The sequence below is a fragment of the Toxotes jaculatrix genome, chromosome 5 (assembly GCF_017976425.1).
Source record: "Toxotes jaculatrix isolate fToxJac2 chromosome 5, fToxJac2.pri, whole genome shotgun sequence".
NCBI classification, from domain to species: domain Eukaryota; kingdom Metazoa; phylum Chordata; class Actinopteri; family Toxotidae; genus Toxotes; species Toxotes jaculatrix.
Genome location: NC_054398.1, coordinates 12,299,552 through 12,317,346, shown reverse-complemented (window position 1 = coordinate 12,317,346; position 17,795 = coordinate 12,299,552). Strand labels below are relative to the sequence as shown.

General features: G+C 41.4%; 2 protein-coding genes across 3 annotated transcripts; both read left to right on the top strand.

Moving 5' to 3' along the window:
- The first annotated feature begins 133 nt into the window (after positions 1-133).
- On the top strand, positions 134-12,431 carry LOC121181513 (proteoglycan 4-like). Its single transcript, XM_041037430.1, has 4 exons — positions 134-209; positions 5,163-5,264; positions 6,429-10,080; positions 11,266-12,431. The coding sequence occupies exons 2-4, from the start codon at positions 5,244-5,246 to the stop codon at positions 11,973-11,975; spliced, it is 4,383 nt and encodes a 1,460-aa protein (XP_040893364.1). The 5' UTR covers positions 134-209; positions 5,163-5,243; the 3' UTR covers positions 11,976-12,431.
- Positions 12,432-13,179: 748 nt separating this feature from the next.
- On the top strand, positions 13,180-17,745 carry fam185a (family with sequence similarity 185 member A). 2 transcript variants are annotated; one of them, XR_005894091.1, is made up of 9 exons: positions 13,180-13,721; positions 13,870-13,979; positions 14,249-14,341; positions 14,548-14,686; positions 15,772-15,813; positions 15,908-16,003; positions 16,123-16,257; positions 16,387-16,569; positions 16,610-17,745. XR_005894091.1 is itself a non-coding variant. In XM_041038479.1 (8 exons), the coding sequence occupies exons 1-8, from the start codon at positions 13,286-13,288 to the stop codon at positions 16,497-16,499; spliced, it is 1,164 nt and encodes a 387-aa protein (XP_040894413.1). In that variant the 5' UTR covers positions 13,180-13,285; the 3' UTR covers positions 16,500-17,745. The 2 variants fall into 2 exon arrangements, 1 of the variants encoding a protein (XP_040894413.1); XM_041038479.1 differs by having other exon boundaries at positions 16,387-17,745.
- Positions 17,746-17,795: the final 50 nt, after the last annotated feature.

Sequence of the window (17,795 nt, the reverse complement as noted above, 5' to 3'; positions counted from 1 at the left end):
ACAGGCACTGGCAGTTAGCTCTTTGCTAAAGCATCGGCTGGGCTAGGCGGCTACATCCAGAGGGCTCCGGCTACCTCCAGCGGTTGACAGGGCCTGCAGTGTCCGTGTTTGTTTGCCAATGTTCGGATAGGTTTTTGCGACAAAATGGCTTGTTGTGTCTGTAGACTGTACTAACCGACCGCTGAAGGAGTCTGTGTTGCAGTTTTTCGGTAAGTAAATTTCTCACTATTTTACCTGGATGTTTGCACTAATTAGCGTGTATTAGCATATTTTGCCGCTGGCTTATGACTTAATTGCCGATTTATGCTCGCTGCTTATACAGATAGAGGACCGGAGCAGCTAATGTTAGGAACGCTGCTGCGGTGTGTTCCGTGCTCTGAGTCCGTTTATTGCGGGAATACTAGGCTACAATTTTATTTCGTCTCATTTTTCTGTGTAAAAAGTCCGACATTGCATGGACAGAGCAGCTCCGTCAGTAAGCGGCTGCTGTTGTTTGTGTGCTGCTGTAACTGTAAGTGGATAGTGGGTGGAGGCAACGGTGAAACCCGGTAAATATTAAATATTAAACATTTTAATATATTATTATCATCATTATTTTGATCGTTATCATCAATAATAATAGTACTAGTAATAATAATAATAATAACAATAATAATAACAATAATAATAATAATGTAACTTTTAAATATATTTTATCAATATGAAATAATACTGATAGTTTCACAGTTAAATAACAGGCTAGAAATAAATTTCCCCCCACAACTCCACCAAACCCTGCAGCTCCATCTAAAACCTCTCTATCTGAAACAGTCATGTTTAAAACACAGCAGCAACATTATGATATCTGTTGTTGCTGCCGCTTAGCTTGTTAGCCTAGCTGATTAGCCTTAGGCTAGCTCGGTTGCTCCGAGCTAAGTGGCCGGGTTCTCGGCTGGCTGACCCCGGCTGACCCGTAGAGTAACCGCCTCTTCGCCAAATATGGAAAGTACACTCCCACTAAAATCCAAGATGGCGCAGCTCAAATGCCCATGGTTTGGTCACAAAACCGACTCCCCGAAACCAGTGGGTGACGTCATGGGTGCTACGTCCATGTCTTATACAGTCTATGGTTATATGTAGTATGGCAATAACACAGGAGACCTTTTTACACCGGGGGGGGGGGGGGGGGGGGGGCATTGATGGCCTCCTTTTCTTTGGCTTTGCTGGACTGTTTTAGTTTCAGTTCTCAAACCGGGAGTAAAAAATGGAAATATTGCTTTAATAGCGATAGTGTAATCACAGATGACGAGTTATTTATCCTAAACCTTTAGTTTTAAGTTTTAAATGAGTTGAGAGAGGACTATATCTAGTAAAATAGCTGGTTCCAGATTAGACCTCGGACCTCTGACTTTACGTTTTTAAAATTAATTCCTTATTTTCTAATCTATTTTTATTTTGTTTTAGGTTGTTTGTTTTTGGATACCTATCAAGTCATACCAGTTTTATTTATATAACCACACATTTGACTGAGAGGGATTTACAGTCTGTCCAACATATGACAACAACAATAAAGTTAAAGAGGACTAAAGAAAGAATATGGATCACATTCTGTGATAATTATGAGCTTCACTATTACAGCTTCCATAAACAAAAAAGAAGAAAAACAAACTAACAAAAAAATAAACAAATAAGTTGGAGCAAACAGATTTCATGGTTTCATGAGTCCATCTCAAGACAATACAGTTCAATAAATTGACAATAAATTGTTCTGTGGGACCCTGCAGGACCCTGTAGGACCAAGGTCAATTTATTGTCCTACAGGGACAGTAAATTGTAGGACAATTTATTGTCTTTTTTGTTAAAATATGTTGTCCAATTTACACTTTTGACGATTACATGCCGTTTATCATGCTTCTTACAGATTTATTAGTTCTATAGTCTAAGATATTTCTTAATGTGTCTCTAGGTGGCAGTATAGTGATGGAAATATACTGACAAGCATTTTTCCTCTGTGAAAATCATCACATACACTGACCCTGGCAGCTGTGTCATTACAGCTCCTGCATAAAAACACTCACAAATATCGGGAGGCGTCGGCTGAAAAATTGTTTGCATGTCTATTGCACAATAAGACTTGGTTAGTCACGAGTTTTATTACATCTAAGATCTATGTTCTATTATTCATTTAATGTCAACATTATGTGATTAAAATTTCAATACAATAGCTAAATACTGTCTTTCATAACATATTAATATTGGATGAAAGCTGGCTTTTTGTTATGACAGAAAATATAAACAAATCCTCCAAAAATGTGGAAAATTACATTTTTCCCAACCAGTCTGTCAAATGGTCGTCTCTCTCAGTCCACATCCATTTATATGCTACTCTCATCCGAATCTGCAGCCTCTAAAGTAGAAGTCTTAATCTGTCAGGGAGCTTGGAAAGGTAGTGTACACAGCGTTCATCAGTGCTGACATTGGCTTACTCTAAAATGAGATTTGTTGATTTCTTTTGACCCAAATTGTTCACTGGGTGAATGTCACACTGAGCACTGACACTTGAGCAGTTGCTATAGCGAAGAAGACACAGTTAGTTGGATAATAAAGCAGAGGTTATTTTTGGTTCCCATAAAACGAGGCAGTGCAAATAGAATAATCCTTTACAGTACCATCAGCAGTGATGGAAAATACATTTACTCAAGCACTGTACTCAAATACATCTTTGAGGTATAAGTACTTTGCTTTTTTCCATTTTATGTCACTTTATACGTCTGCTCCTCCACATCTCAGAGGGAAATGTAGTATTTACACCATCATTTTTGACAGTTTTAGCTCATTTGCAAATTAATTAAACAGTATATAAAATCATTATAATTGGCTCCACCTCAACCAGCTACAACAGTAAAATGCCACTTACACATTACTGTATCATTACTGTATGTAATAATAATAATCTAATAATATGATTTTTACTACTACAACACAAGCATTTTTTAGTATTACTAGCATTATTTAGCATTACATTGCTATTACTATTACTAGTACTTCTACTTGTGATACTTTAAGTACCTCTTGTTAATGATACTTAGAGTTTTGCATTTTCAATAAAGGACTTTTACTTTTTTCTAGTGTGGTATTTATTTTTACTCAAGTAAAGGATATCTTCCTATCTTCCTCCACCACTGACCTTCAGGATAATACAGCAAATTGTCATTCTAATTAATTACTTTTACCAGGCGTAATCTAAATGTTATTTAAAATTGATAAAGACAAAAGGAAAGGTCAGCGATTTTTTTTTTGTCAGCGCTGTGTATTTTGCATGGTTTCTATTAACCACAGCTGGGAAATATACAGAATCCAGCACATATCCATTCAGTATGAACACCAGGATATGATGGAAAACAAAACAGCTTCATTTTAATGCCCTTCTATAGAAAGTTTATTACAAAACATGCTTTAAAATAATCTCTTCTGTCTTGGAAAAATACCTGTTTATTTCTTGTGCGTGCCAGAGCACCCCCTCTCCCCCCACCTCAGAGTTCTGTCCCATTGGGCAGAAGGTGACAGCAGCAGATAACCTGTTCCCATGTTACGCCTGCTTTCCATATCCTTCATCAGGACAAGGATTCTTAAATATAAATTTCAAACAATGGATTAATGAAGTCCAGGCTTTTGGAATAGAAGCAAATTGACCTGACGTTATCTGGTGTTGGCTAGCTGTAGGAAATCCAGCCCAGATGTGAGGGACACTTGATTGTTTCATTTTTAAGAATCGCTATCAGTCAACTGACCGATGAAAAACATTCTCACACATGGCAAAGGAATGTATCAGTTACTGAAGGATTAAGGAACTGGCAACGGAGCTATTCATGCGAATGTGAATATGTCTGTGTGTGTATGACAGAGAGGACAGACAGAGACAAGCAGGGATACTTTAATTTTAAATGGATATACACTGATCCACGGGATTAAGGCAGGTGTTGTATCATAGAGCTGTTTTTCTAAACGAACATGTTTATTTGTTCTCAGCATGCAAACAGTGAGTAAGCGGAATAACATTTTCCAGGTAGGTTTATACCTTCAGGCAGGCAGATTGAGTGTGGTATTACAAGAGGCTGGCGCTGCACCACGACAGTCGTTGGGTTCACTCCAGTTCAGTTGGAAATGGGACACTTATGCACATAACAGACATGACCGACGACACTGGCTCCTCTGCCCAAAGTGGATGGAGATGAAGTGGCCTGCCAGGAAGCTCAGGCAGCAAAGCTGGACTGATGGTCAGATGTTTGTTCTAGTCTGTATGGAAAAAACCACAGTGTTTACACAATCCAGGACAGAGAGTGGGCCAAGCCAGCTCACTAGGGGAATTCAAAACACTGTATCCCAAGAGGGCACCTTGTGGAGAAAAAAAAAACTGCTGTCCATAAATGGGTAAAGCCAGGAGAGCGGGTATTATTGGGAATAATAGGGCTCCTGGCTGTGTTATGCAGCTGTTGAGAACAGAATGGATTAATTTAGATTGGCTACTTTCAAAAGAATCAACCCTATTAACCTCGATAAACCACATTCTAACTTCTAATCATTCTCATTCGTCATGCAGCTCGTGCATCAAGTTAGTTCGCTGTGGCTAAGCAGCGTCTGTCTCGAAATTTACACTTGGCTGTGTTGTAAGAGATGTGGCTCTGTGATAATAAATCAATACGGCCTAGTGTTCAGACAGAAGTCTCTTGAGAGTGTAAACATTTCTCTCACACTATTTCCCAGTGTAAGTGTTGAAGCATTAAAGTGACTGTGAAAGGTGAAAGGATTCTTATTCCTGGCTTTTATCCTGCCAACAGTTGTCAAATGTCAAATGAGCCCACAGATGCATTAGCATAGATGAAGGGGGATGGGTCCAACTTTAAAGTCATATAGAGTGGGGTTGGACAGATGTATATATGCACAGACTACAGAGCATAAATATAGTCTAATGGCCTTTATAATTTAGCTGAAACATATAAAAGTTTATTTTCTAAAGTGGCATTTCAACAAACTGTAGCATTCAAAGCTGTTATGCTCTTACAAGACGTAGCTATGACCTATATGGAGTCTTTTTCTTTCACCTTTACTCGTTTTTCATTTGTAAGGTGGTGTTTCCCACAGTCCTCTCACTAAACAAATGGTTTCCTTTGTCATTATTAAAGGACAGCTGAGACATCTCTCCAGCTTCGTGCAGTCAGAGCAACCATCCAGTGAAATAGACAGAGCCAAAATGGACAGGGGTCATGTTTCATCGCCGTCTAAAAGTAAGACAATTTTCGTTCTCTAACAAGAATTAAAAATGGACAACTTCCTGAAACATCAAACACAGGCATTGCATGCTATCCTTCATATCTCATATCCTGTGCTGGGACTGACATTCATTCTCCGGGTCTGAGAAACTAAACCCTCATTATCTAAACTCCCTGCCAAGCAGATTCCTCATTTGGTTCATGTAACTGTGTTTTCTCTCTTTCTTTTTTTCTGACTATATGTGGACACAATGCCCCAATCTTAGGTGAACTTACAGTTTGTACAGAGTGAGATTGGCCTCTCCACCTAGAGACTGCCTCATTGATTCTCTACACTTGTTGAGGATTAGTATTGTCCAAATAAAATCAATAGTACATGAGAAATTTCTCTCCCCTGGCATTGCATTTGAATCAAGTGGCCCTCTTGGAGAAATCTGACATTCCTGACTTCCATTACTCAGAGGCTGAACTAAGCCACACAGCTTACAGTAAAATGAAATATGTCCTTACAAATCTCAGAGACAAACTCTTGGCTCTGGCCCAGCAGCCAATATTTTGCTTCAAATGCATATTTTGACCTGTCGCATCTGTCCTTCACATGTTTGTGGACCCACTGACAGGAAGCCTGGGAAGCGCCTGCCAAAGCGACTGTGACACACATGTATACTGAGGGCCATGATATACTTATCATTACAGCATGGAGTGAGAATGCATCGCAAATGGTCTTCATTAAATGATGTGATTAGAATGAGGATAAATTGGAATGTAATAACAGGATTACAATAAGACACATGCTTTCTAAAGATTTCACAGTTTGTGCTTTTTCGTGATTGATATCTAACTGGTACAACTAATTCTGCTTATATTATGAAGTAGAAATATTTGACCATTCTCTCACACGTCATGCTTATCATCCACTATCTCAGACACCATCTATCGAAAAGTACATCCTCACAATCCTCCTCTCACTCTTTTTTTTTTTTTACCTGCCTTCCTCAAAGTGTCGCACTTCCTCTTTCTCTCACAGATTTGCTTTCCACTGAACAGCTTCATCAGTTCTCCCTGCCTCCTCTTCTCCCTCCCACCTTACCTCCTCCTCTCACTGTCACTGTGCTTCACAAACCGAGGTGGATCTTTTTTACACTCTCTCCCTCCTCTGCCTTCACTCTTTCCTCTCAGGACACAATGAGGTTAACAGCACTGTGCGTTTGTGGGACCCTACTGGCCTTCTCAAGTCTCTCTTGGACCACAGCAGACTCTGGTGAAGGAGACCTCCTAGGGGACACAGGAAATGGGCCCTGCACTGCAACGCTGCGACCTGAGGGGCCATGCAGACAAGGGCAGGATGAGAACACATGCCCCTACCTACTCAGTCTACCACCGCTGACTGTTCGTTTGCCCGAGCAGCTCAGAGAGCTGGAGAAGATCATGAAGGATCTGCAGAAGCTGAAGGACAATGTGGATGAACTGAGGAAGATGTGTGCAGATTGTACAGTAAGCCAAACTGAGAGAGAGTGTGGAAGGCAAAGAGAAAGAGAGCATGTGAACCTGAATGAAGGTAGACCTGAGGATGAGAGGAGCTGGGTGAATGGGAGAAATCCTGAGGCACTAAAAGATTTGAGACAGGAGTGTGGAACAGACAGGGTTAAAGTGGAAAAGACTATAGAAGGAGATGGTGACACTGACTCAGAAAAAAGAACCATTTTGGAAGAGAGAGGGAGAAAGAAGTGGGAAACAGAAAGAGAGAGTGATAAAGGGGTCGTAAAAGCAAATGAAAAAGCAGAAACCTTAAAAGAATTGGTGGAAAAAGATGGAAAAACTCACACAGAGGGGGCAAAAGGAAGGGACAAATTGGGGCAGGCAAAGGTGCCAAGTGCTGGTGGAAATGAGAGAATAGGGGATGTGGCGAGAGGAAAGGTTGTTGAAAAAAACAACTGGGAGACAGAGACGGAAAGAAATAAAGAAAAAGATAGAAAAGGGGATTCAAAGGGAGATAGAGAGGATAAGTTGGAGGGTGGAAAAGAAAGAGAGATAACTAATATAAAACCCACTAATATAAAAAATAAGGAGAAAACAGAGGAAAGAGACCATCATGAGTGGGGAGGTGAAACAAAGGAAACAGACAAAAAGACCCAAACTGAAGACAACAGGGGCAGTGATGGAATAAAGATGTCTGAGGACTATGATGAGCATACAAATAAGGAGCGTGAGCAGCACAGGGAGGAGAGGAAAAAGAAAACAGAGAAGGGCATAAAAGTGGAGCGAAATAATGAGAAACCAAAACAGACTGAAAGCATCGGGCACGTAGAAAAAGAGAAGACTGTAAAAGAGGGGGAAGGGGAGGAGGAGGACAGGGAGATGGAAAAGGAGATCAAAACAGAAGGAGAAAAAGCGGTCCAGAGTGTACAGAGAGACAGTGATGGAGAAATAGCATCCAACAAAGCAACTGAAGGGACAGACTTTGTTTCAATCAGCCCAACTCCTCAGTCTATCATTAGACATGACTCCATGGACTCAAGTGGAGCTACAACCTTTACGTCATCTCTTCCATCTCCTCCTTTGTCCAGTTCACATTTGATCACAGATGTCAGTCAAGCGATGACGGTAGCTGCTTATGAATCACCAACCCAAAGAACAGACTTTGAAGCGGATGGCATTTCTGAGCTCCCAAGCCCTGATGCAGAGGCAGGCTTTAGGACCACAAGCGTGCAAACCACAACAGCCACAATAAACACACTGGGTGGCCCCGGACAACAGATAACCAGGTTCACTACTACAAAAAATCCGAGACCGAGGGCAGGCTTCCAGGGGCGAGCTAGATCAACCACGGCAACTACAACCATGAATACAACTCCCAGTCAGAATTTATACACAACTGCATTCACAGGATTCGCAGACCACAGCCATGAGACAGCTAAAAAGAACTTCAGCTCGAACACTAGAACTACACTAGAACCCCTACCAGGCCCAGGAACAAAGCCCGGTGAAAAGCATAAACCTAGAATTAAGCCTGAAGCAGATCAAAAGCTAAAAAATCCTAAGAATGACCGTAAACCTGACCGAGCTCCATTCCCTGACAAAAACACAAAATACGACCAAAAGCAGAAGCCTTCTCACCAAAAACCCACAGCAGACCAGAAACCCAAACTTGGCAGAGGCCCTCAACGAGTCCAAATTCCAAAACCTGATCAGAGGGCTCCACCCAATAATTTAACTACTAATCAAAATCTAGAAAACAATCCAATACCTAAACATGATGAAGGCCGTACAATTGATCGAAACAAGCTATCTGTTCCAAAGCCAAAATCTCATCATAAGTCTATACATCCTGTCCAGAGACCTACGTCTCATCAAAGACCTGCAACTGTAAACACATCCAGTTCTGACAAAGATCCTCTGACTGACCGAAAGCCTGACTCCACTGGAATCACAGCTATTAATCAAAACTCAAAACTCAAGAAAAAGCCACATCGTCCTCTTATCACAGAAAAGCCTGACGAAAAGCAAAAACCTCAGAAGAAGCCGAAAACTGAAGGAACAACAAAACCTGATCAAAGGTCTGAACCAAACGAACATTACACACCTGTTCAAGAGCCCGAATATGACAGAAGTGAAACAGCTAGCCTCACACCAAAACCTAACCAAAAGTCTGTAACAGACTTAATGGGAAATTCTGATGAAAACCTGTCTCCAGAGCCTGAGCCTAACCAAGACTCAACACCTGGACAAAAGCTTGCCGTTGATCCTGTGAATAAATCCCCTAAACTGTACCAAAAACATCCAGAACTTGCCACAGGTCAAAAGACTAAACCAAATGTGAAGCCTAAACCCGGCCAAGCACCACAAACAAATCAGGGCATTAGAACACCTCGACCTGGCAAAGTGCCTAATCTTAACCCAAAACCTGTGCCTGATGAAATCCCCAAAGCAGAATCCCACAGAACATCCAAACCTAGGCCTCCCCATGGACACAGACCACCAACCGGACCTACGCTCAAGCCAGGAGCAACATCTGTTCAAAAGCCAAAACCAGCAGTGCAACTAAAGCCAAGACCAAAGACCAAAACAGATTTAAATCCTCCTCATATCAGCAGGACCACTTCAGATGGCATCCAAAATTCTCAAACTGACATGCCACCTACATCTGGCCCTGTAAAACAGGCTGCTGAAGTGACTCATTCCCGGGGGGACACGGAGTTCAGTCCCAGCATGAGGAAAACTATCACTCAGGGTCCAAAGATCTCCAACAGCCCAGAGACTAGACCCTTCCCTTTCCTTCATACTCTCCCTGAAGGTTTCACGGTGGGCCCAAACAGCAGGATTACGTCTGATCTGAGGCCACAAACAGCCGGTCAACCATCATCGATCCCAATGACAACAAAACCAAACAAAATCATCAGTGGGATCCTGCCAAGTGTTATCCCTAGCACCAGTCCAGGATCCACAAAGCTAAATCTAGGTTCTAATGTTGATTCCAGTTTACAAGCTAAAATACTTCACAATGTGGAGGAAACAACATCCAGACAAACTCCAGATGCAGACAAAATGATTCCAGTCCCTTCCCCCAGTGCCCAAACTACTTCCACACTCAGCCCTGACTTCAGGTCAACAACCCCTGCCGCCACCTCTGGCCCCGAGCCCCCGGCTGCTGAGTCTTCCACTCCCAGTGCACGTGAGCTGCGTGTGAAAATCAATCAGGTGGCTGCTTTTCTTAATAACAGCCTGAGTCCAAATGGAAGATCACTGGACAGGCGCCCTAAAGAGCACCCAGAGGACAACCAGGGAGGCAGCAGGAATGACCGCAAACCACCAACGCGGATACCATCTCAAGGTAAGAAATATTATTTCATATTGTTACAGTGCCTGATCGAGTTTTGTCTTTATGTGCAAACCACATGTAGCAGCAAATAATATTGATTTGCACCACCATGTACAATAATTTAATCTTTTTTTATATATTAATATTCACTGCACAAAACATTTAAATGCGAATTAATTTTAGCTTGAAAAGGAAGAAAGAAGGCTTATGCAACTTCACAATCAAATTCTTTGAAAATTACAAGCAATCTCACAAAGATCTTCTGTCCTCTGGTGACATTACGTCACAATAATTACGCTGAGAGAATAATTCTGAAGAACTGTTGTACATTAGTATTTGAGAGCCTTATAATTGTATCACTCGCTGAAACAGCAAATTGGTATGACCTGAGCCGAAAGGATTTTAACTAAGAGGCCCACACAATAAGCTCTAATGACTCCACATATAATTTAAATGATAATGCGCCGTGTGAGATCATCTTTGTACCATACATCGTGGCTATTATTTATCAAAGGAGGAATTTGCAAACGTGTGCAAAATGTGTGTGTGGTGATTAGGGATAAAAACCACAACTATGCACAGACTAACAGCTTAAAAACATCAGTGCAGCGTGGCTTACAGTAAGTGAATAATTTGGCATCAGATCAATCTTATGGATTCTTGAGTTTAACACTTGAGTTCAAACACTGCATATGAATTAAAGTAACAACTGACCGCCTTTTAATCCTGCAGTAACAGGTGTAGATAAAGAGGATTATCCTATTTGTTCACCTCATTCTTTACTATAAATAATACTTGTGTTTTATTTACCGAAACAATTGCTGGGAAAAGGTTGAAAACTCAGACTAAAAATGTAGTTATTTTACACATTTTATCATTTTCCACTTACTTTTTTTTTTGTTTTAAACTGTGTATGTGTATCTACTGTGGAGGTCCACCTAGAAAGGCTTCAAAAGCACTAAATATTTTATGGGGGAAAAGTAGTTCTGCGCTGACCTGTTGCACTTGTGACCTCACCTAACACATTTCACGGCTGTATCCCAGGTGCAGTGAAAATTTCACCTGCAAGATATGAGCAGAAGCAGGACTCCGGTTAGCTAATTTCCTAAATGAAGAAGGGACAGTTTGCCTTTGGAAGCTTTTTAAGAAAAAATAAAGTTTTCAATATTTTTTTCTTCGACTTTTCCTTGTCTGCAGTCACTACGAAGAGAAGAGACTGCTCAGACCTCTTGCTCCGAGGAGAAACAAAAAGCGGAGTGTACCTGGTGATCCCTGACATCCGCAGCAAAAGCTTCCCAGTGTTCTGTGACATGGAGCTGCGTGGTGGAGGATGGACCGTCCTGCAGCGCAGACACGACGGCAGCGTGAGCTTCAACCGCACCTGGGCTGAGTACAGATCAGGCTTCGGGGAGCTGGACGGAGGGGAGTTTTGGCTGGGTAACAATATGATCCACCTGCTGACCCTGGCCAGGGACATGGTGCTGCGGGTGGAACTGGAGGACTTTGACGGGGTGATGGAGTACGCAGAGTACGAGCAGTTCAAGGTGGCGAGTGAGCGTCTGCGCTACAGGCTGACAGTGGGAGGTTACTCTGGCACCGCAGGTGATGCTCTCCGCTTCAGCAAAAGCTACGATCACAACAACAAGCCGTTCACCACCCCAGACAGGGACAATGACCGCTATCCATCTGGGAACTGCGGGGCCTACTACAGCTCCGGCTGGTGGTTTGATGCCTGCTTCGCTGCAAACCTCAACGGGAGATACTACTTGGGAAAGTACACAGGAGTCCGGGATGGGATTTTCTGGGGTACGTGGCATAACATATCTGCAGAGTATTACCCCACCAATGACAGACGGTCCTTTAAAACTGTCAGGATGATGATCAGGCCAAAAGGCTTTGCACCATGAGCTGTGACTCTGCCAGGGCATGTTTAAAAATAAAGACAAAGGGTGTAGCTACTGTAGCTACTAGCTTCCACCATAAGCTCATAAGATGCTCCTTACAATTTTTATAAAACTTAGTATACTCTCCACACAGTTATTGGACACAATTTACACAATACTGCCGCCTTGTGGTGTTTGAGTTTTCAATAGCCTACTGTTTTGTTTACAGGTTAACATGACAATAACTGAGGATGTACATAGTTACAAAGGTTATAGTCCTAATTACATAGCATCTTTTAGAATAACCTCTTTAATATTAAAATGTCATAACGTTATTATTTGTTTTTAGAGGGGACTTAGTTCAGTGATGAGAGAGAAATCTTCTTGTGAAGAGTTATTTTTCTATGAAGATCTGAATCCGACTGTTATGTAGCAAAAGAGACTGATATTTTTATTACAGTACTGGAAGGCCAGTTGATGGTTGACTGAAGCTGTTTTGGATGTTTTATAAATAAGTTCATTTTGTTAAGATAAATAAAAAGGAATTTACAGAAATTATTTTCTTTTTTTTTGTCTGCTGAAATTAACTGCAAACTAATGCACAAACTGACCAATACATTAAATAACAAATAGATATTTAAGTCACCATCATTAGAAAAGCAACAGACCCCTCAGACATGAGACCTATCAGGTTTACATTCGAGAAGCTGGGCGCCCTTGAGTTCGACTTCCGTGGGGCATGAATTGTTCAAGACTCAAACTCCCAACAGCCTTTACGGATAGAATAAGGTCACATGCGAGTTGCCATATAGGCTTCCTGATTGGACAAAACCAGAAGAGGGTGGTGCTACGTTTACACAAGCTTGTACATCCGGTCTGTCACATTGACTAGTTTGACGGTGATTGAGGCCGGAAATAAAAGAGTATACCTTCAACATAGAAGCAAAAAAAACAAAAAAACATCTTTAAATGTGCATTGTATTGCTAAAAAAGCTAACTGCATTTCAACAATGTTTTTTCATTCTTTCTGTTTTCCTATTTTTTCATCATTCATATCTATTTTGTAGAGCACTTACTGATACTAACACAGAAAATACTGCCGCATTTGACATTTCGTGTTTGCTCAAACTGAAAAATGTAAGCTGTAAATTGGTGTCGCTTTTAGTCTGAAAACCCATGCCGGAAGTGTACTCTTGTTGCATCAGTGTATCCAAAAACTTGACAGCGTTGTGACAGTCCATGTTGACCGAATGGCAGCTTGTGTAGTCCAGTAGTTAGTGTTGATAATTAGCTGAAACAGTGTGAATGAGCTGTTTTACCGGACTCTAATCGAGATGTTTTGGAGTTCAGCAGGTCAGCGGGGATGTGTCGGACTTCTCCGCTGCTGGTCCCTCACAGTCAGCCCCAGGACTTTCATAACCGCCCGGTGCAATCTGCACACTTCACGGTCCTTCTCCATCTCTGCCCCCGGGAAATCTCCAACCCACGAAGAGGTGAAACAGCCTCTGAAGCAGTGGGCTTTGGCGGTGAGCCCCTTCAGCACGGTGCGGGCACACCTGGCCTGCAGCATCTCCATCCGGCCGCTGGACCCGCACGCCTTCCCGGAGGCTGACCGAGCCTTCATCACAGTCCACGCGACAGACACCGAGCAGGAGGTCGGTCTGGATCACTTACACGTCCACTACGATGATCAGAGCCAAGAGCTGCTCATCTCCGCTGAGAAGGTGAACAGCAGCGTGTCCATTGATCTGGCTGCACCCATCAAAAGCAGTGAGTGTGTCCTGTGAAATGATGCAGGTCTGGATGAAACAGTCACGGTACCACACTGGATCTCTACAACAGAGCCTGTGATTGATCCTGGCTTCACTGTCCTTACGTTGTCTTTGAATAGTTTCTGCGCGTGTGTGTGTTTTGTCAGATCTCTACATCACTACTCAAGGAAAAGGCAACGTGAAAGTGAAGAAAATGGAGTGTGACATTTGCAAGGTGCAAACTGAGAGAGGCAACTGTTTGCTGCACTCTGTCAAGGTAGGCGGTGGCATGACAACATAAGTTAAGAGAGTCACTATCACTAATATGGAATAGCCTACTATGTGTCTGATATTAGCATTTTCTTTGCCACTTCATGTAACTATCAAATTGCCCATTAAATAAAATAGTATCTTCTTCAAAAATATATATTGGAGTCAGCATTGAACAACAAGAACAGCGGTTACCAAACTGGGGGAGGTGTTCCTAAAAATCTTAGGACTGACTTGTCATTTTTGGTTGTCTCACTGTTATTTGTTGTATCTCAGGGTCATGAGGTTGAGGTGCAGTCCAATGGAGGACATGTCACAGGTGTGGGCACTATCCACGGCAATGTGGACATCAGCACATGTGGAGACAGTGTAAGGAGGACATTGTGATTACTGTGTTCTTGTTGGTTTCACTCTCAGCAGACATTAGGGGGCAGCAACAGCCTGAATACAGAATTTATCACTGTGTGTTTTTAGAGTACTGAGTCTTATGGAGGTAAAACTGAAAAAAAAAATTAACTCATACATCACCTGGCTACATCCCTGTGCACCGATCAGCTGTGCATGTGTGTTTGCAGGCAGTGGATGTCAAGAAGCTCCAGGGCACCAAGATGAATGTTTCAACAGAACACGGCCCTCTGCAGGTCAAAGCCATCTATGCTGAGTCCAGCTGCATCTCCTCCTGCTCTGGGAGGGTACATCTGGGACACGTACATGGTGAGCAAACAGCCCCATCCAACCATACTGTACTTCTACTCCACTATATTTCAGAGTGAAATACTGTATTTTTCACTCCATATTTATTTGACATCAATAGTTGCTAGATACTTTGTGGATTTAGACTTTACATACTGGACACAGCACCTTACCAAGTTATTTTTTGTCTATTTGTCTCCATTTTCCAAGTCTGATCTAAAATGTTTTCTCTCTTCGGTTTAAACAGATGGAAAAAGAGTTATTTTTCTCTCACCTGCCTTTCAGTCTGCTTTTCTTTTTTTAAAAAAGTGGAAAAGACTTCTACCAGCATGAGTGTGATGATTTTAACTTAATTTTAAAATATATTCTATATACATTTTTTTTCCTAATTATAGACACACATAGGAGGTAATTGGGTTTAGCATCTTGCTCAAGGACATGGGACGGGGGGGTTGTCAAACCACCAACTCTATGACTGACAGTTGACCCACTCTACAACCTAAACTACAGCCGCTAGCACTTAAGTTAGAGTTAAAGTTAAAAGAACCAGCAGCTTGTGTAGGTCATTCTGGCATCTGGGATCAAAAATTTCAAAACCTCCTCTGTCCATGAGCCATTGTGATGCAGCTGCTTTGTGTTAATTTGACTGGTCAAGCAGGACTTTGGTACGTTAGGAATCCTGGGCTCTGATCCAACAGAGTCGATTTTTAACTGCAATGTGGTTGCAGTTTATCTAAAAATTCTGAGCTTGTTTGTTTTTGTGGTAGCTATAAAATAGATTAGTTGTAAAAAGACTCATTTTTGGATGTAGAGATTGGATAACAGCTCTCTGATGTGACATGAAGCAAAAAAAAAAGCGTCATCCACATAGAATTTTAATCTCTTCCTGAAACAGACGAGCCTCTCATCATCAAATACATGGAAACAATTATCTTACAAACGTCCGTGATGCAGGTTTATGAGACGTACAGTCTGTGACAGAGGCCTTGCCAAATTTTCCTCAGTCTTTTCCATATTTTGTAATTTACCTACTGGTAACTTTAAATAATCATAATAACATTTAGTTCCTTTACTTAAATTGATGTTGTGCTTTCATTGATTTAAAGGTAAAGCCACTGTGAAGAATGTGTCTGGAGATACGGTTATAGGTAAGCATGCTGACTGATTACACAATGACCTACGTATGGTATCTATCAGTGGCTGGTAAAAACAAAACACGTGAGGCTTGCTTTGCTTTTGCAGATGGTTCAAATAGTTTCCTGAAGGTTTCCTCTCACAGCGGAGGCATTGATGTCTATGTGGGAGACGGTGGCAGCGCTGAACTCCACAGTCAGGAAGGTAAACACACAGTATAAGAGAGACTATTCACCTCATGAACCGCAACTTTCTTTCCTGTGTGCTGTCCAATCTTTTGAGTCATATTCTTAGTTTATCCCTCATTCTTCTGCCTTTCGCAGGAGCGGCCTGTGTGCGTGTCCCATCCACGTTAAGAGCAGGGGTGGAGCTCTGTGGAGCATCGGTGGAAATCAGCCCAGAGGTTGCTCTGCATGGAGTAGAAAACAACGCAACTGAAGGCCAAACCACAGTTACTGGTAGACCATTATTCTTCATTACATCACGTTTCACGGCACAGTTAATTAACAAAACCCTCCACCAAGTAAATCAACACATAATGTTCTGTTTCTTTTACATACCCTGAATATTTCCTGTATTTCTTTTAGGTTATATGAATGGAGCGTCTCCAGTGGAGCAGTGGGTTAAAGCTCGGGCAGACAGGGGCTCTGTCAGACTGAAGACACAAAGCTGGTTTGAGTCGCTGAAGCTAGGGAGCTGAGTTATGACCGACAGGGTTTCTGTCCATGATGATAGGGCTTTACACTTACAGACAGAGCCAGATATTTACAGCAGATCTTAAAGACCGAATGTACCTTTACCTCACTGAAGTATTTAACTCTCTGCTCATTATGTACTGTGCTTTCAATGAGGAAATGATGTATCATCTATAGTATTTAACAAATGTTCTGTATGTCAAAAATCACTGTGCAGACACTGAGTGTTGGAAGCATGCTGAGTAAGTTGCAACTGGTTTGTGCTGAATTGTCAAATTGTCCAGAATGTTAATAAGAAACTATTAGTTTGTTCATATTTTTTTAAGTTTACTTTTGGCTTCCAGTGATTGTATGTTTTCTGTATGGTATGTAAATACTCTAAAAATGAATCAGAAACCTCAGACTGTGACAGTAACATGGAATATCTTAGACACTTCACCCAGACTGAAGTCACTCACACCGTCAAATTTAATTAGTTACAAATCATTCCTGTCAGTTAATGAATTCTAATTAATGAACATTAATTATTATGAAATTTTAATCGTAACACTTATTTATATATTAAAACACATTTCCCACAATCCCCTTTGCACATTCTAAAAGAGCCTAATCTTAGTGCCTCAGATGAGCTAATAAACTGCACAGAATCTGTACGTGCTTCAGCTAATGAGCTTCATCTCACCGAAGCATTATAGATCTTACTGACTTTATACAGTTTAGGTTCCATAAACAAATCCACACACTCTTCCTGACAAAAGATTATTAAATTTTTTTAATTTAATAAGTATAAATAAACAAAAGGAAAAAGATAAACAAGTACATATACTGCATAGACAAACCATCACAACATTTAGAGAAAGAAGCAAAAGGATTATGATCAAATTTAACAAGCTCTGAAATCAGGCTGTTGAACTGGTTGAGCAACACTAAAGAGCCCAAATTTAAAGTGCTTTGTGGTTGGTCCTTTGTATATGAATGTATAAAACTTTGTAAAGGTCCTTTCAACTGAAGATGGCCAACTTTTGCAATCAGTTGTCATCTCTGTTAAATAATTAGTGCTGAGTGGTAAACACCATTTAGTGATTCCAGATGTGTGGCTATAGCTCAACTACAGATTGTATCGCTGTAATCTAAAACTTAAATTAAGTTTGTCCTCAGTCTGGAACCCAGTGTAGTCACATTGAGGCAGAGCCTGTCCTAGCACCGTCTAAGTCAGGGGTGTCCAAACTGTTCCACAAAGGGCCGGTGTGGCTGCAGGTTTTTGTTCCAACCAAGCAGCAGCACACCAGACTTGACTCATT